The 22,434-nt window shown below is 41.5% G+C and overlaps 1 protein-coding gene across 2 annotated transcripts in view; it reads right to left on the reverse strand.

Moving 5' to 3' along the window:
• The window catches only part of LOC122808748 (ras-related protein Rab-11A-like), a 317,065-nt gene that overhangs the window by 90,666 nt on the left and 203,965 nt on the right, over positions 1-22,434 (reverse strand). For both annotated transcript variants that reach the window (XM_044079765.1, XM_044079764.1), the window contains exon 4: positions 6,572-6,652. In XM_044079765.1, coding sequence (XP_043935700.1) covers positions 6,572-6,652 — 81 coding nt within the window. The remainder of the gene's footprint in view (positions 1-6,571; positions 6,653-22,434) is intronic.

Raw genomic sequence — 22,434 nt, forward strand, 5'->3', positions numbered from 1 at the left:
GCCTCAACAAAAAGTTGAGGTCCCTCATCAAAGCTTCCAAAGCCAGCTATGAAGACAGAAATGCAGCAGACACTAAAGACAACCACAAAGCCTTCTTTAGTTACATCAAGAATCTCCATGGCAATACCCAAATTTGCTCCGAGTTACTGTACAATGGTACCTCCTATATTGAGCCAACAGATATTGCCAACATACTGGCAGACAGATTCACTGCCAACTTTACCCCTCTCTTCCTCCATAAATGACCAATCTCAATACCGAAAGAATGCAAAGCACCCTGCATTACTGCAGCACAGGTTAAAGCTGCATTGTCTATGGCCAAGAATACAGCTTCCATGGGACACGACAATATCCCTAGCTGTGTTCTACATGAATTACAAAGTGAACTGGCACCACATCTGTGTGCTCTGTTCACTCACAGCCTCACTTCACACTTTGTCCCTACCGAATGGCGCACTGCTACAGTCATCCCTCTCCATAAAGGAGGAGCGACTACAGACCCTGGAAATTATTGCCCCATTAGCCTGACGAGTCTGACATGTAAGGCTATGGAGTGCATCATCATGGACCCAATTAACAAGGATATAGGGGATCTCCAAACTCTAGAACCCATGCAAGTTGGTTTTGTGAAAGGTAGATCATGCCTGGTCAAATTGATTGACGTTTCTGAGTCAGTCACCAGAGCAGTGGATGAAGGTAAGGCAGTTCAGCCTACCTTGATCTGGCCAAGGCCTTTGATACCATTCCTCACTCAGGAATTATTGATAAACTCCCCAAACTAAGCACCAACCCCTATATCGTTAGGTGGGTTGCAAATTGGCTCAGAGATAGAACACACAGTGTGAAAGTAGCAGACTCCAAGTCAGACTGCCGACCAGTCACTAGTGGAGTCCCATGGATATCGGTCCTGGGTCCTCTTCTGTTTGGCATCTACTTCTCAGAAGTCCAGGCCAACACGGAGGGACTCTGACCAAATTCTCAGACGACTGCAAGCTGGGAGTCATTATTCATAGGTTCATAGATGTATTTCATAGGTGTGTACTAGGCTACAGGCCTAACCCACAGGATTACCCTGGCATCGTGCCACCCGACCTTAGTTCCTAGTGCCTCTGTCAAGTAGAGCCACTGGAGTGATCCCCGGGGTGAATATAGGTTCATAGGTGTGTACTAGGCTAAATTAACTCCCCAAGTGATGCACACATCCTACAGAAAGGCCTAACTGAGACCAACGACTGGTGTCAAAACCATTGCCTTAAGCTTAATGCCAAAAAATGCGTCATCATCCACTTTCGGAAAAACTCAGTTCCCACTAATTACCACATCGATGGGAGCCCACCAAACACTGAAGGCATTATATGAGATCTGAGGACAAAGGTTGACAGCAACCTCTCCTTCGACCACCACATTGCCATTGTGGTCAGTAAGCCCTTCTATGTGGCACATCTCATTACCAAGGGTTTTGCATCCAGGAAGAAAGAGGTCTTCATTTCTCTCTACTCTTCCCTCATTAGACCAATCATGGAGTATAATGCCCCATTTGGCATGTACCTCACTACACACATGCAACAGCTGGAGAGGCCACAAAAGTACCTCACGAAGAGGATCCTAGGCCTTAAACACATGTCCTATGTGGACAGACTAAAAAAACTCCAGCTATTCCCTGTCTCATATTATTTGCTAAGAGGCGATCTCTGCTTGACTTACAAAGCCATGTCTGACCCAGCACTGTTAGACATGCTACATCTAAAGAAATCCCAATCCCACCGCACCACATGCTCCAGAGCCCTCAACCTCATTACCATATTCAAGAGAACATGCTGGAGGGACAGGATCATAACCCAGAGACTGCCGATGCTCTGGAATAGACTTTCCATACATGTCAAGCAGAGCACCTCACTAGCCCTCTTCAAGAGAAATCTTGATGAGTGGATGGGAAATAGGAAGTTCACCAGGGGATCATTCCAGTGGCTGTACTTGACAGAGGCACTGAGAACTAACGACGGGCGGCACAATGTCAGGGCACTTCTATGGGCTAGGCTTGTAAATGCCCCAGGGCCATTAGCCTAGTACACACCTAAGAACCTAAGAATAGAGAACAGCTACAGTTATTCCCCTCCACAAAGGTGGCCTAGCAACAGACCTGGGGAATTACAGACCCATAAGCCTGACCAGACTCATCTGTAAGGCAATGGAATGTATCATTATGGAACCTCATAAATAAAGACATAGGTGACCTCCAAAATGCTGGAACCTACCTAATTTGGCATCCTGAAAGGCAGATCCTGCCTATTAAATCTGGTGGATTTCTCTGAAAGTGTGACCAAGGCTATTGATCAGGGCAATTCTGTGCACACAGCATACCTCAACAAGTACCCATGAAGTATGTAAGGGACCTGGGATCACAGTTTGACCGTGACCTTAACTTCGACCACGTGTCTACCATCATAAGGAAAGCTTTCCATGTAGCTCACTTGATTAGTAAAGGCATCCCCTTGAGAGTAAAAGAAGTTATAATCCTGTACATGGCCCTTATCTGGCCCACAACTGAGTGTAACACCCCATTCAGCATGTACTGCACTAAGCACCTACAGCATTTAGAATGACCGTAGAGGTTTCTAATAAAGAAGATCAAAGGCCTCCAGCACATGCTTTACATGGACCAACTAAAATCCCTGTTACTATAATCCATATCATATAGACTTCTTGGGTTGCTGTGTAGGCCAGGTATAAGTCTCCCCTATGACTCTAACATAATAAACTTACTGCATTATCCATAAATCAAATGGGTCTATGGACACCTGTTTTGGGGACTAAATATGGCCTGCGACTTAAATAGGACATGCTGGAGGGACAGATTTATCTCTCAGCGACTGCCACGTCTTTGGAACAGGCTACCAACTCATGTGAAACAGAGTGCCTCTATGACACTGTTCAAGAAGAACCTGAATGAGTAGATGTGGCACCGTAAATTCTTACTGGGGAGAGTACTCACAACCCTCTTGGACACAGGCAGTCATCGCTAAATTTATTCTTTGGTATTGACTAATTGTCAGAAAGGGTAGGCTTGTAATTATCCAAACGCACAGCAGCACTAGGACTAACTAAAGTTATACCTGCTGGGTCAGGTTTAGGAGAAGTGTATAAAGACTGAGGAACTTCAAATATTCTATCTGCCTTTTTGGGTGCAGCTGACTGGCTATCAGGAAAATTGCAGACAGTGACACACACATCCTCCTATTGCTGACAGAGTTGGAAGAAAGGTGAAGGTTCTGGAAATTCCTTCCATATCAGCTCATAAGTGTCTTATGAAAAACTGAGAAACCTCAGTGTTTTCCCACTGAAAACACCAGAACATTCTCGAAATAGTCTCAGAAAGAGAAATCCCAGCAGGAAGAATCAAAAAAATAAACTGTCCTTTGGTCTGAATCAGAAATTTGAGGTGAAAACCTTGCATTTCTCCCTTAATCCTCCTGTGCAGATTCAGAATCTTTAATCTCTTCATGAAAAGAGGCATCCGGACACACTCTTAGTTTGTTTTCTTTTGACAGGAAAATGTGGTTAACTGTGTTACTAATAGTGGCAGCAGCTTCCCTGGAGATGGACAGAGACAACAGGGAAATCTGTCTAAGGATATCTGAGGAGTAGCAGATGTATGTTTAGCTTTGTGTTTCTTCTGACAGGAAAAATGGGGACAACCGTGTTAATGGCAGCAGCAGCTTCTCCAGGAATAGGCACAACATTCTGAAAAAACAAGGTCTCTCGGAACCTTCATGAGTGGCTCTCCCTTGTGAGGGGACCCCAACAGCAGCACAGGACACGGCTAACCCCTGGTCCATAGTGGCTGGGGTGCTACACCAGAGGGATATGGGGTAAAAGAGGAGTTGTCTGAGGAATAAACAATGGCGACAGAAAAGCCAGCCATCTGCTAGCCTGCTGTGCAGCAAAGGCTGTTTTCTTAACTTTTTATGGCTGGAGAAGGACCAACTGTGGGACGGCTAGTTTTCCATGGTCAAGACGAAAATGTTACCTATTTCCCAGGGAAAACAAGGAAGAAAAGCTGGAAAATTATAAATCTTTAAAAGTCACTTTTTCACACAAAAACACAGTAAAAAGCACTTTAAAACACCTTGCTAGCCCTAAAAAAAGTAACATTTCTCCACAGAAAAAAATATATTTTTCAATTATTTAAACTTTTAAACTGACAGGAAAAAAGTAAGTTCTTATTTAAAAGTACAGTACAGTCTTGTGGCAGTCCATTGCAGCACAAAGTTCTAGCAGAAAAATAACTTCCCTGAATAGGAAAGTATTAATACAATATTGTTTAAAATGGAAAGTTTTTACCCAAAGGGAATTTATTTGCCCAGTAAGGGAAAAGCCACAAGCTGAAGGTCGATCTTTGAAAGGCTCACCGAAATGTACTCTTTGGCAGTAGGAAAGCTCTAAATAGATTTCCACCCAAATTGTCTTTTTAGTCAGCTTAGCTCAATTTGACTTATGGTTTGGGAATGTGGAAGGTCCCCTGAAGCTTTGGAAGCTAACCTGCTGTTATATCCTATGCAGAGATCAACAAGACAAACCTTTAATATGAGAGGAGATGCAGTGCTAAGCTGCGGACATTCATTCTTGTTGCTGCTTTCTATATCTTGTGCATCTTCCATTTGAGCCAGTGAACCTTGCTGACGTAGGTGTGACCACTCCCCCTGAAGTGAATGGGTGAACTCCATCAAAAGATGGTGTCAATTTTTTCTCTATTAGGAAAAGTAAACTCAACAGAGTAAATTCTCTGAATCCCTTGATTTATTTTCAGTTTAATTTTAATTGAATAATTAAGCATTTATTGCCTGTAATCAAGCTGCATCACTTAAAAGTACTTTAGGAGTTAGACACATTTTACTATAACTGGACTCTTTTCATTGTAGTATACTGTTAATTATTATTTTAAAATCTTTTATGCCATTGCCAATTTATGCACTTTTAATCTGTCACCAAGTTTACTTGCTGTCACATAAGGACTAATGTGTTTTCACTCGCATTCACAAGTGACAAAGTAAAGAAATATATATCTATATACAAATAAAGGTAATGGCACATGGCAACAGTGCCATTTTCAAATGCCTGCTTTTTTTTTGTGAACTACTAAATGCTCATGAGACTAATGGCAGATGTCATTCTAAGTTTTAGGCATAGAACATAACACTTAGAAGTGGAAAACTACCAGTGGCTCTTTATACCGAAAATGATACTGGCACACAAACGTAGGAAGTCTGCATATAAAGTCTTACCAACTAGCAGTTTGTAGCTAATGGAGTACTGCAACTCAATCCACTGTAGTGGATATGTCTTCACGCAGCAGCCAAATGCTCCCACAGTCTTGGGGAAACCATTAAGGTTAGCACAGGATGCATCTCTGCACTGCAAGTTCACTGAATTTGGCTTTTAAAGGGAAAACAACTTTATCATCACATTTTCTGGGTCTGGTTCAGAACTGATAGCTTGTACAAAAATGAATGGTTTTGCAGGCTTCCCCTACGTAATTCTCAGGTTAAAGGCAAACATAATTCCAGGATTAAATGACTGAATATTAAATGTATTTTGATGAACAGAGGAGCTAAATTCTAAACCCTACGTGTTGATTTTACATGTAATCATGCAACTGGAAGCAGAGTTACAAATAGGCATGTTTTTTAATGCTTGTTCATTCTGAAGAGATCTTGACAATAAAAAACAAAAGTGCCAAGTAAATTGTGAAGCCAGGGGTTCCTTAAAGGCAAAGGTGTAGCTGGCTTTTTGTAGTGTCTGGGGTTGATCCTACTACTCCTTGCAGTGGCATACTGGCACACTAAATAGACTTGGTAGCCAGACACTCTACCCCTCCCTCCTACCCCAGCTCATCATTGGAAGATCAAAAAGTCCACGAGCTGGTACCTGGGGATCTTGAAATGCAGGATCCAATCAGATCCCATTTCTGTGTGCCTTGTCCCCAACCCACGTTCCTCAGATTTTAGTTTAAAACAAAACAAAAAAAAAAAAAAAAGGAAAAAGAAAGATAACATTGTTTTCTTTATTTTAAAATGTAGCAAACTGCTTGCTACAAATGTAACAAACAGTTGCTGCAGGTTCTAAACCTCGGAGCACTATAGTGCTCAGGTTTTAGTAATAAAAAAATATATATTTTTTTGTTTTAAACTGTAGCAAACTGCTTAGATCGCACAGGGAGTGCTACATCGCTCAGGTTTGACAGATGGTATACACTAAGGTGCAATCAGGGACAGGACTAGATTGCGATCATGTCCTCTAACACTCTGTACTCAGGGTAGCTGCCCACCTTTTCCTCGCCCTAGCGACACTACTGCTTAAAGAAGTGTTTGACAATTGTGATTATATAAGCAGTTTCATTGCATCCATCTAATACACAAAAGTGAGGCTAAAAATGTGAACTCTTCTACACCAATACCTTACTTCAACAGATAATAAGAATAGGTTTGAGCTGTATCAGTACCAGAAGACACATCAAGAGGAATTTAGACAGCAATAAGGTAGAAAATGATACACATGCACATGTGTCTCTTACCTGAAAGAATTGTGTGAAAGGCGGTTTCTACATTTGTGGAATCCAGTGCAGAAGTTTCAATAAAAGACAAGCCATTCTTTTCTGGAAATAAAAAAAAAGTACAGCTGTGTAACTGATTAAAGTATCTTACAGCAGATTACGACAGACAGAAGTACCACAAATGAAGACCTAAGACCACCAGTGATACCCATCAAGCATTGCTCCCCATCTCTAACACAAAAAATCATGTTAATGACCTTATCAAAGTGACCTGTTAACGCACTTCTCCTTTTGAGCATCTTCTTTGAAGTTATCAACACTTCATAATATAAAGTGTGTAGTTTAAAACAGCATAACCAACCTCAGGAGGAGAGAGATGAATAAAAGTCATAGAAAACAAAATCAGGATAGTAATTATTATTAAGTAAATTTCACTGTGTCTGGCTTTAATAATTAGTGCCTGTACTTAATGCTTTACAGCCGCAGTGGTGCAGCGGTTAGCATTGTCGCCTCACAGCAAGAGGTTCTACCATTCGATTGTTGGCTGGAGCGCCTTCTGTGTGGAGTCTGCATGTCCTCCCCGCGGTTGAGTGATGTTTAAAGACATGCAGGTAGGTATGTATGTGAATGGGTGTGCCTTCTTTGAAGGTTGGGCTTCAGGCTGGCGGCACCATAAAAATCTACTGCCAATCATTAGCAGACCAGAGTTCCACTGTGGCGACCCCTAACCGGGAAAAACCGAAAAACATTACATTACTTTAATGCTTTACAGAAGCTGCGGTGGTGGTGCTGCGGTAGCGTTGTCGCCTCACAGTAAGACGTTGTCCTGTTCGATTCTCAGCTAAAACGTCTTCTGTGTGGAGACATGCATGAATGGGCGTACCTTCGTTGAAGGTTGTGCGTCAGGCCTGGCAAGTCGGTACGTAAAAATCTACTGCCAATCATTAGCGGACCTGAGTTCTGCTGTGGCGACCCCTAACCAGGAAAAGCTGAAAGATACAACAACTTTAATGCTTTACAGCTGTTCATTTGATACCAGGCATTTGCATAACAAATCTATGGCTGATAATGCCTCAATGTGGTTTTGTAAAATTCTTGTTTGTTTTGACATTTTTAAAATGTTTTGTAACAATGCTAAATATGTTCTACTCTTACGCTTGATACAGTTTTCTATGTCTTATTCAAAATCTCATTCATTCTTCTGTTACAACTTTCTTTTCATATTGTATTCAATGTCTTATGCATTCCACATATCAAAAGGTACCTACTTTAGAACTGACCTATAAGCTTTGGTCTGCTTAAGTGGCATGCATCAAACCCTACAACATGGTGTAGTAGGTTGTTGGAACCAAACCCAGGTCTGCATGATGCAGCTAAACTGAGAAAAAATGTCAAATTTACTTCAATAACTTCTCGTTCGCTAGACTACTTCCACTTTGTTAAACCTACATAGGGAAAGGCCAGGGAGGTCCTACAGGAAATGACTGACTCTCGACTTTCTGAAATGTTTATGTTTTACACTATATAAAAAACAAGAAAAGGAAATCCTAGTAAAGATCACGCCTACATGCTAATGACAAAGGTAAAATGACCCCATACCCCAGTCACTGAATGGAGTTTATGCCCTGTGTTCTTTTTTATGTTGCAGATGCCAAAGCAGTTTGGAACATCAGCTGAGAAATGAAACCATCTGTTTATGTAATTCAGGCTTAAACTATTTTTTTACATGAACCACACTATGACGCACATTAAATGAATCACTTTAATGCAGCTCACCACGTTAAGCACCTACCTTGAAATCCAGAACAAAGTGATGTAAAGTATTTTTTCTTAATGGTAAAGGACAGAGCAGACCATGTTTTGGAACAAATACTTTGGTAACTTAGGCCTCATTCTCAGGCACAATAACTAAAAAGCTGTTCTACTGTCTTACTGAATTTTACTCAGGCATTAAATTTATGACTTATTTAAACCATAATGCAAATACACAGGAATTTCTGAAGTTCCAGTATCTTGTATAATTTAAAGAAGCATAAAAACAAGAAAGTGACAAACTGGCTTAATGTTAAACTGTTAACATACCCACTGACAAAAAATGGGCTTATGTTTTTCTTTTAGTACATATTACTTGACAAAGCCTATATTTCTAGAACATTTCCAGCTGACTTGATAATTCATTACACTTCAAAAACTCGCACTCAAAACAATAGGTCTGTCTAACAGCAAGTTCTCAAAAAACTATTTCTGGTAGAGAAATTCATGATGCATATTTCTTATTTCTCAAAAAATATTTTAAACATTTCAGTCTAGGAGGACTACTGTCTTCCATTTTCAAAACCAGAGAAAGCTGAAGAGCTTACAGAATGCAATTTAAAAGGAGTAGTGTTGTCTGGGTATTCACATACTGTTTCATATGAAAAAGACCCGATTCTCAGGTGTCTGCGAATTTGGCTTTCACTGTACAAGCAAAAATCACTCATAAAAACAGATTTCAGCTTTGTGGGGAATTCCACACATGCTCTGTGATCACAAAGTCCCTTGTGCAGTTATGCCACTTTATACAAACACCTCAACTAGAAGTTATTTCTAAATAGTTGGTACTATCTAATAAAACAAGAAGCTAAAAGGTCGGGTTCCTATTAAATGATCGGAGATACATTCTTTCGAATGCGTCTTGATCGAACTTGAAAGCACGAAAAGGCAAAATAGTGAAACGGCATATAAGCAAATTCTTTCCCTGGGAAAGAAATCGCTTGGCCACTTCTGTTACTTTGCAGTTTTCGTGACTGTAGTGCGATCACAAAGTTAGTATATTTAAGTGGGGGGGGGGGGTGTGGAGGGCATAGCCCCTCACTTTATGTAATGTTTAAAAAAAATTTTTTTTTTTTTGGTGGAAAAGCCCTTGGAAAAAAATCACTGTTCTAAGCATTCTAGATTGTAAGCTTTTGCTTACAAGGGTTCGATAAATCATTGTTCGCTTTTTTAAGCATTCGATGATTTAACATAGACCCACAAGGTCTGCTAGTCCAGCAGCAAAGAAACAAGGTAATAAGTACCACTAGCAGAAAACAAAGGCATTTCTCTACATTACTGACATACAGTTACGACATGTGTTTCTAAACCTCTGGTACACTTAGTGCACTAATCTACACCACTGGCCCACAGAATTAGTGTTTCAGAGAGGAGGCACCAATTTAAGTCACTGGCATGTATGCATGGATCTACATAATCACTGGCATGAGCACAAGGCACTAACCAGCAAAGAAGCAAGGCAATCAGCAGCAGGGGCACGTCATCTGTACCACTGGCACAGAGATGAGGTGCATATCTATTTTTTTCAAACTCCAAATAATAGACAAAGTCTTCTCAGCCCACTTAAATACCTGCTTTGGAATACAAACATAAAAAAGCCTGTTGGTTAAACTCCCTGAATTTACTACTGAAAATCCATGACATTCTGAACTCAGTTAGTGATTCACTAGTAACAGTCCTTCAACAAGTCTGTCTGACCCACCGGAGGGGCTGAATACTAACTATTGAAATAAACTTTAAAGTCTGAAGTATACGGATCCTTGAAAATAAATGTTTGGTCTGTAGACAATTCATGCAAAGGAAGATAATTTCATTGGAAACGGCCAAACAAACAGAACTTTAAGAAATAATGTTTGCCGAGAAGTGGCTTTGCGCCGTATACCATCATGCAGGGAAAAACCCCTGCAACTCACAACCTATTATAATTCTTTAAGGGCTCATGAACCATAGAAATATTTTTATGTACTTCTTACCATTGTGCCTACTGACCATCAATCCTCTGCTATGGAACTTAAAGCCTATTTACTCCCCCATATTGGGGATCCGCAGTATGGGGAATGACAGCTAAACAGAAAGGCCATCATCCAGGCAGCCATGGAAATGTTCTGTACTCTTGATAGTATACAGACAATAATGGTGTCCCTAATCCTATCCTTGGTAACTGATGTGAGTAAATGTATAACTCAAAGGTGTCCTATGCCCACACCATACATGCGCATGCTTCCATACACATGTGAATAAGGGCTAGCAAAAGTGGCATGGAAATGCCATGCCTGTGTCGTCCTCCTCGTTTTTTTTTTTTTCTTTTTTGTAGTGCCATGCAAGCCTTTACCTACATTGTGGTGATCAGAAAACCCAAATCACAATGTCTTCCTCCAAAATGCATAAGACAGCTTCATCCAATTACCATCTTCCACCACCCAACTCTTCCAGTGCTGAGCCACTATTTAAATTTGGGTAATCTGAGACCTAGTCAGAGCTTTATCCAGCTATGCCGCAGTCAGGCAAACCTTGGAAAAATGTTACTCATTTTCAAAAACTCTGTATGGGTATTCACAATCAAATGCAGGCAGCGCAGTGGTTAGTGTTTTCGCCTCACAGCAAGACCTTCTCTGGTTCGATTCTTGGCTGGGGTAGCTTCTCTGCAGAGTCTGCATGACCTCCCTGCATTTGCGTGGATTTCTTCTGGGTACTTTGGTTTCTTCCTGCATTCCAAAAACTTCCATTTGGAGAATTTCTCCCCAGGCCTCTGCTAAAAATGGGCTCAGTCCCAGTCAGACTTTCCAAGTAAACAAATGTATTTTTTATTTTATTTTACATTTGTTGACCGGGCTATATACCTGTGCAAATGTATGTTTTAATAGTAGAAGCTGGAACATACAGAGGTAACTTGCAAAACTTCAATAAAATAAGCTGGAATCAAAATGTTTTATGATTGTGTTGTCTCAGTTTCAATGCAGCCAGCAGACACAATGTTTACAGCTAGACGTTTTTCTATCGTCTTGAAAGTAATTTTAATAACTTGGTTTAAAAAAGTGTTTTATTGCTTCCTAACAGCTGCACATCTGAGAGATTTGTACTTCTCGCACAGAGATGATAAAATTCTGTTGGTATCGGTTAGCCTGAGAACTGAAGGCAGATGACAAAGAGTGATGTCATCCAAGTTGACCCAGCGGTAATGTTTGATAGTAATTTAAGAACTCTCTCAGAAAAGGACTGTGCATTTTGTATTTTGTCTTTGACCTGGAAACATCATCACCGTCATCTGCATTTGTCTTGCCCTGTAAGTAAGGTACTTAGGGCATAGTGTCTTGGATATAGATAGGAATATAGTAAATATTAGTTAAGAAATTTTTTGTATATGAGACTGTCCTGTACTGTTGTTTTATATTTCCTGTGATTCTGAACTCTGCAGTTACTGTGTTGTTCGAGTATTGTCTTGTTGCTTTATTTATTAAATATATTTAAAACTATCTTTGTGGGTGATATTTGTGAGACATATTTAAGCTTTTAGAGTACTTGCATATGTATTTGTTGACACTGTACAAGTCACTCCTAAATAGTCTTGGTCACACTTACCATTTGGATTATAGTAACATTACACAGTAGGATTGGCCACCCTCTGTAAGGGCCTTTAAGTAGCTGATAAGTAGGGGTTGGTGGCAGTGATAACTACCTTACAGTCTGGGCAGAAGGGGGTATAGTTACTAAACCTGTGCCAACCTTCCACAGGTGTGATGTGTTTGTATATAAATCAGTTCTCAAATTGTGTGTGTGTGTGTGTGTCAGCTACTTGGGCAGGGACACGCAGCACTGGTTGGGACAGACTGTGCTAGAGGTCTTGGCCTGACCCCTCAGCTGAGATCTTAACCTTATAGCTTTGCCAGTGGGGAGTCTTATTTGGGATCTGGAGAAAGAGGGAGAAACCAGCCTCAGACTGACTGTGATCTCTGTGTGCTCAAGGGAAATTGTATTTACTGTGTGTATACTTTTCATCCTCCCATTGTGTACTTCCCTCACTGTTGCCAGTGGTGAGGACTGAGGCTCCTTGATTACTGGACCAGTGCACGGGCGTCACAACTTCTTCAGTTCTGATCATAGTCAATATGTGCACAGGTGCTCATTATAGCTTTTGCTTGAGCTGAGGACAGTGTGATCATTGTTTCTTTTACTTTTCTCACAGCCCTCACGAGGTGTACAAAGAATGTTACTATAGCTTGTATAAGGGCAGTGTACTGTCTAGGACCAAAGATTAGAATACATTACTGGCATCATTTTGTTTTACTTTCCTAAAAATCACACATCAGGCACGTACACAGGTGGCCTTTGAGGGTTAAGGCTGAGTAGTGAGGTGGCTTGATATGTATATGACTGTCAGCATTCAGTTGAAATATACGACTGTGGCAAATTCAACCTCTTCTTTCATCCCAATCTAACACCAGATGGATGCATAGGTAGTGATGGTCTTTTTGGGGGGACTTAGGGTGACAGGCAGTATTCCCAGAGAGGACCTGTGCATCTGCACAATAATTGGCTTATTAGTTTATCTTGAGCTACTTTTTTGTCAGCTTTGAACATTAAGCCTTGGGCACAACTCATGTCTCCCTCGAAAGAAAAAAAAAAATAATACAAATTCCTTTCTTACTCAAGATTTTGTTTAGGCCACCACTGGATTAAAAGGTTGGGGAAATGCTCTAAAAATGCATCCCAAAGCATCTATAACCTCTGTGGTTATTACTGTGCTGTCTTGGTCAGGAAAGGTGTGCTGAAAGGATGCAAGGAAAACTAAAGCTGAACAGCAACACTGTGAATTTCTTTCCTTAATCATAATTTCTGTTCAAGCCATCAACTGGATGAAAAGGTTGTGAAAAAGAAAAAAAAAATAAAATGCACTTCAGAGCATACAGAAAGTCTTGGTTTCTTGAAAAATAAAAAGGAACTGCAAGACAAAATGTGAGAAAAGGAAGAAAAAAATAATGTGCATTGTAAGGGTAGCCCAAGATGGGAGGAAGCAAAGGGGAAGACTGGAGGCTGTGTATGTGTGGCTGGCGGGTGGGGGTTGGGCTGAAACAGTAGGTAGTGCTTAGGACACCATTTCACCCAAGTCCAGACCTGTATATAGAGTTGTTGCATCATTGTTGCAACTAAATGTCAGTAACTATAAACGACCCTTTGTGACATGGGCCAACATAGTGTAGTACATAGGCCTGTTGTAATGTTAGAGCACAGCAGCTACAGGTCCATCTGCGTTTACCACTCAAGTTTGCAGCATAAACTAAAAGGTTGCTTAGGAGAGGCAGTAGTGACAGGGTGATACTTACTGTAAGTGTCCAGGGGGCCACCAACTTGACATTAGCTGGAGGCCCCCAAAATGCTAACTCTGGCTCTGACTGTAAATATAAAAAAAGAAAAAAAAAAAAAAAAATGGAGAAAGTATACTTTGTAGCAGGAGTGTGAAAAGCGACTTCGTGCTGCAGAGAAGCACAACCATTTGACGTAGGGTGTGAAATGTGTGTGACTCACATGAGAAATGGTTTGATCTGCCCTGCAATTACAGGATCTATGATTTTTCTTAGGCCAGAAAGTTAGAACATGTTGCAAAATACAATTACAAGATTAGTTGATGAGATAGTTAGCAAAAGCCACAAGGTCATTAGTATACAAATCTAGATGTGAAAATATAGTAAAAGTTATAGCTGAGTGAACAAGTCATGGCTTTGTCAGAATTTTTAAGGCAGTGCTACCTGAACCTACGGTGTGTTTCTTCTTTGAAATTTTGGCTCAGTTTCAAATATACTCTGGAAATCCAGTTAAGTTTAGCTTAAAATTCTGCAATTCTGTTAAGACAAGCATAGCCAGGGAAAATAATAGCTAGAGATGCAGATGTTTCTTTGTTGCAGTTTGATTGCTCAACAGGATGATTTTCTCTTTCTTTGTGCATTTCAACATCTCTGTATATTTAACTGTTTATGTTCATTTATTTATTGACATTTGATACTGGGAAAGTCCAACTGGGTAGAAGTCCATTTTCAGCAGATGCCCAGGGAGATAAGCTCCAAATTATTACAAAACATTTTACAATCCTCAAAAATAAAACAAAAGCATCTGCAGTTTAAACAATTGTAACAACTTAGTGATAATATAAAAACGCTGGTTAAGAATTGATACAAGTTATATGACAATCATGTAATATTTGTAGAAATTTTAGGCAGTCTGTAGAGAAATTAAAGGCACGTTAGTCAACAGGAATTGCAATATGAAGTGAGGGAAAAACAGGCTTATGGTTTATTTAAAGAGAAAGTCAAGTCAGGGAAAATACTTCCTTACTTCTATCAAATTAAGTGAAGAAGGGAGAGTAAGAAGGTTTAAGGAATGAAAAGATACTTGTTCAAACTTAGGGATATAGTTTATCCTGGTTTTGAGCAAGATCAGAGTCAGACTTCAGCTAGGAAGTCTTTCAGTGTGATTTTGAAAGATGGGGGGGGGGGGGGGTATTGAACTGATGTGATGGATACAGGTAAAGAGTTCCAGGCCTTAGCTACCTTTTACAAGTACTGACAATGCCCAGCAAATTTGATGGGTTTGTAGACAGACAGGAGTTTTTGGTCACTGGATTGCAATAACCGACTGGGAACATAGTTGTGTAGAAAGTGTTTTGGTGCTGGACAGACAGATGGATGCTGGAAATTTTATAGGTGGTAAGATGCTGTGTATATGTTAGTTGATGAGGTAGTTCTAACAAATTTAGGCTTTTCAGTTCCACACGGTGATGGATTCTGAAAGGAGTATTTGCTGCAAATTTAGCAACTTTGTTATAGCATTGTTGAAGTTTTAATTATTGTGAAGCCTGGAGGTTAGTAAAGATGGGAGCACCATAAAGAAGCATGGGGGGATACGTAGTAGTATCAAGTGTAGTTTTTGCTGAGTCTGTGAGAAAGTTTTTAGCCCCTGTAAAGCATCCCTAGTTTTTGATTAGTTTTTCTTATGCAATTTAGTTTTTCTTATGCAATTTTTGTATATGCAGGTTGAATGTACGCTTATCATCCACCACCCGCCTGCATATTTGAACTGCTTCTTACTGAAATTGGTACACCTTGTTTGCTGTAGCATAGACTAGATCCATGCCTGCTGAATCTAGCTTTGTTTGTATAACTTGAGCACTAATCCAGGCATTCTTTAAAGTATTCAATTGTATTTATTACTGCTTGGTAGTAACTTGATTAAAATGTAGCTATCATTCTAAGTCTTTTGGATTAAGCACTTGGGCTTCAGACCAGTTGTTTTACATTAGGAAGGTTTGTGGCCTGCACTGTGGTGGCAGGACAGGTAGCTTACATCCTTCTAAGTTGGGAACTGCTGATTGAGGGCTCAGTGTCTGTTATTCTAAAAGTGTATTAGTTCTGGTTTAAGCACTTGGGCTTCAGGACAGTTATTTTACATTAAGAAGGTTCGTGGTCTGCACTCTTGTGGGAGGAGAGGCTGGACTCTGCCATTCTGAGCTGGGAATTTCTGGTTAAAGGCTTATAGTGCCTGCATATCTGAACTGTTTCTTACTGAAATTGGTACACCTTGTTTGCTGTAGCATAGACTAGATCCAGGCCTGCTGAATCTAGCTTTGTTTGTATGCTTGCTGTTTGTTTGCTTGTTATTTCCCTGAAACGCTAATTTCACCTAAAACGCGGCTTTTCAGCACTTCTGTGGATCCCTAGTGAAATCTGCATTGCTTACTGTACTTATTTCCTTGTTTCACTTGAAAGAAAGTTACTATTTGTCGTTTTTGCATTTAAGTTACCTGGCACTTGCTCACTAAGTCAGCACTAAAAAATTAAAAGCACTACACCCTCACAAACTCCCCTTGAGTACCTTGTTCCCCATTGGCCCTTTTTTTCAATTATAAAGGAATTCCCAATACTATTCTAGCATGTCCAAAGGTCAGTTGTCAATCTCCTCTCCGGTCCAGCTGGTGAATCTGGGAATCTTGAGGCAATGTTGCAACTGCCTCATGTACACAGACAACCCTCTCCTCCTCCCAACAAATTCCAACACGTGAGAGATGCAATCACATAGCCAAACTAGAGGCTAAGCTCTCTCAACTCAGTACTAGCGTAACCAGTCAGGAGGAGAAGGAAACCACACTCACTACAATTCCAGTCTCACATAGACCTACCACAACAGCAAAACAAACACAAACACACCAAAACATACTCGGAGGCTCTAAATAAAAATCTGCCTAAGCAGCAGAGACCTCCAAAGCAGACACCCAAGCAACCGCTACCCCAAAATAAAACACGTGCAACACATAGCTCACAAAGCCAGTGTGCCGAACAGTCACAGCCCTTAAGGCTAAACAACACACCTGATACACTTGTAATAGGTGACTATCGTCAGGCACACTGACGTCCCACTCACCAGGCTGAACAAGGAGAAGGTCACGGTGAGCTGCCTGTTGGGCGCTAGGATCCGCCACATAACACAAGCTAAACACACCTGATACACTTGTAATAGGTGACTATCGTCAGGCACACTGACGTCCCACTCACCAGGCTGAACAAGGAGAAGGTCACGGTGAGCTGCCTGTTGGGCGCTAGGATCCGCCACATAACACAAGCACTCAGGTCACTCCAAGGCAAGTACAAATATGACTCAGTCATTGTCCATGCTGGTGTAAATGACCTGAGACGTACCTCCCTAGACTACATGAAAAGAGACATAGAGGAGCCCTCTGAGCATGTAGCCCAAGCCGGTATGACCCTGACCTTGAGTAGCATCTTACCCTCACCAAGAATGATGCCACAATATGAAGACAAGATGATCAACTTCAACAACTGGCTTAAGTATTGGTGTCATTCAAAGGGGATCCAATGCCTGTCAGCCTGGGATGACATGCTCGACAAGCCACGATGCTTTGCTAGGGACGGCTTGCACCTGTCACCCCTGGGCTTTTGGATATTGGCAAAGGCTCTTACTACCCCCATAGTGCCTTTTTTAGGCAAGGCTCAAAAGACAAACCCACCTCCATAGGTATCACAAGGGATAAGAAACTAAGAGTAATGCTACTCAACGCCAGAAGTCTAAACCTCAAGATGCATGCACTCGAAACTCTCCTTAGCATGGAGAATATCAGTATCTGTGCAGTAACAGAAACCTGGTTCAAGGCTCCCGAGAGCACCCCAGCACTACCAGGTTATACCTCATACCATGCTTTCCGGCCCCAAAACCTGGACCGAACCACAAAAGGAAGGGGGAGTATCAATATTCGTCAAAGATACCCACACCTCCAGGTTGGTGGCACAGCACGAAGCATCAGTGACTATCCATGTGCAACTAACAGTGGATAAAACTGCCTTCCAGTTTATAGCCTGCTACAGACCACCCTCCCAAACCCAGGAACCCCACTTGGCCTTCCTGAGAAAAATGAAAAATATGAAGGTCTCTCCAAACACCATTATATTGGGCGACTTCAACTACCCAAACAGACTGGGAGCATTACTCTAGCTCCAACACCCTAGCCCAAAGGTTCCTAGAATTTATAAACTCAAATGCTATGGAACAACTTGTTACCACTCCCACAAGAGGGGAAAACATACTAGACCTGATCATCACCAACATGGGGACTCTATGCTCCAGACCAAAAGTGTATCCCTCACTGGTAAGATCAGACCATAAACTAATCTCACTGGATATTCACATCCCGACCCCACCCCCTGCCCAGAAAACCACAGTGAAAAACTTCTCTAAAGCAAATTTCACACTCCTCAAAACCGAGGTGGAATCCTTCAAAGACCCGGGCCTGTGGAAAATACGGCCATGACCGCAGAATCCTTTATAAACGCATTCTATGAACACCTTCAGGAATGCATGGATCATGCAATCCCAAATAAAACCAAGACCCAATCCTCCAAAGGCAGACGTCTTGTCTGGTGGACCCCAGCCATAAACAAACTATACAATAGAAGGAGGAAGCTACTACATGATAGAGCGAAATCCCAAAAAGGGAAGGCATCTCTGATCAGTATTAGCAAAAAACTATGGGCACTCATAAAATCGTCTAAGGCCAGCTTTGAGAGAAAAATTGCACAGGACACTATGGATAATCACAAGGCTTTCTTTAGTTATGTTAGGAACCTGGGTGGGAAATTCCCAGATATGCTCAGAATTAGTCCAAAATGACAAAAAATACACCGAACCCACAGACATTGCCAACATCCTAGCTGACAGGTTCAGCACAAACTCCCCCCCCCCCACCAAAAGGGCAAATATCTATCCCAGCAGAGTGCTGCCCCCCCTGACATCTCAGATGCTCAGATAAGAGCCGCCCTCTCCAAAGCAAAAAAAACACAGCATCAATGGGACCAGACAGTGTCCCAGGCTGTGTCCTACATGAACTCCAAGAAGAGCTAAGCCCAAACATAAAACTACTGTTCAATCTCAGCCTTACTACAGGATATGTACCCAAAGAGTGACGTACAGCAACAGTGGTCCCTCTCCACAAAGGTGGTGCCTCAACAGATCCTGGAAACTATCGCCCCATAAGCCTGACTAGCTTGGTCTGCAAAGCTATGGAAAGGATCATCATGGACCTCAAAGATATTTGGGACCTACAGACACTAGATCCTACCCAGTTTGGCTTTGTTAAGGGCAGATCCTGCCTCTTAAACCTGGTCGATTTCTTTGAAACAGTCACCAAGGCCATTGACGAGGGGAAGGTGGCCCACACAGCCTACCTGGACCTCGCAAAAGCCTTCGATACAATACCCCACTCGGGCATTATAGATAAGCTCACCAGCTTAAATATAAACCCCTATGTCACTAGATGGGTTGCAAACTGGCTCAAGGACAGAACCCACATGGTTAGAATTGCTGGAGCCATGTCAGACTCCAAACCAGTTACAAGTGGCATCCCACAAGGCTCAGTCCTGGGACCTCTCTTGTTCGGTATATATTTCTCAGAGGTACAGGCCAACATGGAAGGACTGTGACTGACCAAGTTCGCAGATGACTGCAAACTGGGCACCATAATCGACTCTCCAGCCGACACAAGCATCCTCCAAAAGGGCCTCATAGAAACAGACAACTGGTGCCAGAGCCATGGCCTCAAGCTAAACGCCAAAAAGTGTATAGTCATCCCCTTTGGCAAAAACAAAGTGCCAAAAAATTACCACATAGGTGGTAATCCATTAAGTACAGAAGAAGTAATTAGGGACCTGGGGACCCAAGTTAATAGCAATCTCTCATTTGACAAACACGTGGCCAAAGTGGTTAGAAGAACATTTTATATAGCCCACCTAATCATGAAGGTATTCACATCTAGATCAGGGGAGGTCATCGTGCCTCTTTACTCATCCCTCATCAGGCCCATAATTGAGTACAATGCCCCTTTTGGGATGTACCTTACCAGACACCTGCAGCAACTGGAAAGACCCCAAAAGTACCTCACCACGAGGATCAAAGGGCTCAAAAAGATGCCATATGCTGCCCGGTTAAAGAAACTCCAGCTCTACTCAGTGGCATACCGCCTGTTCAGAGGCGATCTGTGCCTGATGTATAAAGCCATGTCCAACCCAGAATTAATGGACATGCTGCACCTCAGAAAATCCAAATCCCATCGAGCTACGCGCTCGAGAGACTTGAACCTCAGCACTGAAATAAATAGGTCATGCTGGAGGGACAGATTCATAACCCAGAGGCTCCCTTCACTCTGGAATAAAATCGCAGTCCAGGTCAGGCAGAGTCCCTCATCGACTCTCTTAAAGAGGAATCTTGATGAGTGGATGGGAGATCGTAGGTTTACCCCGGGTATCACTTCTGTGTCACTGTTAGACAGAGGCACAGTATACGAACCTCGAAAAAGGGCATAGCAAAATTAATTTAAAATGGGTGGCGAAAGCCAAACACACTCTGGCTAGGCTTATAAATGCCCTAGGGCAGATAGCCTAGTATGAACCTATGAACCCCTAATAATTTGCTATGACAAGTGAATTAATCAGTTGTATTATCAAGAGAGAGGAGTAATTTTTTTTTTCATGAGACAGGGTTTTGGGGAAAAAGTAGTAGTTTGGTCTTTTTTGGATTAAGGATGAGTTGAGAGAGGTATGAAGCAATCTTTCAGTAGCTGTTAAAGCTTCCTGAGTAACCTTTTAGAGGTGTACCAAGTTGTCAGGTGTGCAAATGAGCATGGAGTCATCTGTGTACTGTATTAGGGAGGCCTGTTGTGTGGATGTAGAGAAGGTGTTGGTGAAATGCTGAAGAGGAGGGGACGATGTGAGGTATATTGCCAGTTATGCCAGGAGAAGTAGGGCAGTGAATGTGTAACTTATGCCAGCATAGTTAGCTGGAGTGTTGAAAATAATTATATGTCAATTGCATATATGATTTGTACAGGTGCTTGCATTGAAAATGTATATGTAAAGACGCTTGTGTTAAACATGTACCAACAGTTGGTCCTTCTGGACAGAAAAGAAATGCACCTGTATGTCAGACTGTATTGTAAATGTCGAAAGGAATATATTGTAACAGAGGATACTGGAAGAGAAGAGGTTAATCTTAGTCCAGCTAACTTTGAAAACTAGTCTGAAATTAAATTACCTTGTTTAGGCCATAAAGATTGTATCTTACAGTTCTGTACGCAAACAGAGATAAAATTCCTAAAAATCAGGACTAGGAATCCTGCTGTATTACCCTTGGGAGTGAATTGTTACCCTGGAAAGGTGGACATTTTTAAAATGGTTTTACAGCTTCCAGATGCTTTAACACATCTTAGCAAAGGTCTGTGTGTGTGTGTGTGTATGGTAACAAGGCTCTGGCTCAGTTTCTAGTAAAGGGGGTAGTGTGGGAACCAGATATCAGATGACCAGATGCTTGTTATGTCATTCTGTAATCCAACACCAAAAAGATGTTTCAATACTAGATGAAATAGAAGTCTCAGTGCAGTCTGTTTTTGAAACCTAATAAAGAAGGACCATTCACCTATATCATCTTGCCTTGCTGTAGTAAGTGAACTACAGGACAGTAATTCTTTAGATCAGTCAGGAAAATAGAGTGAGATTAGTTAAATATTGTTTTTCTATATCTGTGCAAACCTTTCCATCTGGGTTATTTTTAATATTTCCGGTGATTGAAACTCTGGTATTTTATTATTTTCTAACTAAATATATTTAAACATTTCATTGTGGCTGGTCTTTGATAGTACTTACATTTATTTGGGGACACTGCGACTGCCCCTGAAAGCCTTGCTGTACTGGTCAAACACTACCATTTGTATTAGTATTAATTTTACTCAGTATAATTGGGTATTCTTGTAAAAGCCTGAGTAGCTGGCTTTGGACTGTCTCATGGCAGTAACTACCTTAAAGTATGGACAAAGAGGCATAGCTAGTAAATCTGTGCCAGCCTTTCCCAGGTGTATGTGTGTGTGGGGGGGTGAAAATCAAATTGCAAAGACTGGGTGCGTCAGCTACTTGAAGCAGGGACACAGAACACTGGTTTCACAGAGCCGGTGCCTGCTCAGCGGCTCTGGACCCATCCAAGGTAGAGACATCTGCATGTTCCACAGTAGAAAAAGCATCTCGCGGCATACCGGACTCCAAATGGGTCTCAGTAGAGGCCTGCGAATCTGAAGTAGCAGGTATCAGGGTCTGCGAAAGCGCCTCACTGAGTAACGGCAAACTGGTGACTAGCTTAGGAGAAGCGTCATTGGCAGCTTTGGACCTATGTGGTCTGTCTCTGTCTTTATCTTTGCGTTTTTTTGGAATGTCGGTAGTTGAGCGGCTTACCAAAGTCATTTCTGGATAATTGAACTGAGTACCAAAATATTTAGATGCGTAAATAAACTGACAACAAATAGTACGAGGTTTGAATAAGGCACAAAACAGACAGCGAGGTACGTTGTGGTCTGGGCCTAAGCAAGAAATGCAGTCCGAATTAAAATCTTTATGAGGTATTTGCTTTCCACAAGAAATACAATTGTTAACTTTTACTGACATCAGTTTAGAGCAAGAAAAAGGATCCCCAATGGGGTACTTAGCTTAGTTGAAGACTTCAGATCTGAAATTCGAAAACGAAAATTTCAGAAA

This window comes from Protopterus annectens, chromosome 8.part0 (genome assembly GCF_019279795.1).
Source record: "Protopterus annectens isolate FY-2018-M chromosome 8.part0, PAN1.0, whole genome shotgun sequence".
In the NCBI taxonomy this organism is placed as follows: Eukaryota; Metazoa; Chordata; order Ceratodontiformes; family Protopteridae; genus Protopterus; species Protopterus annectens.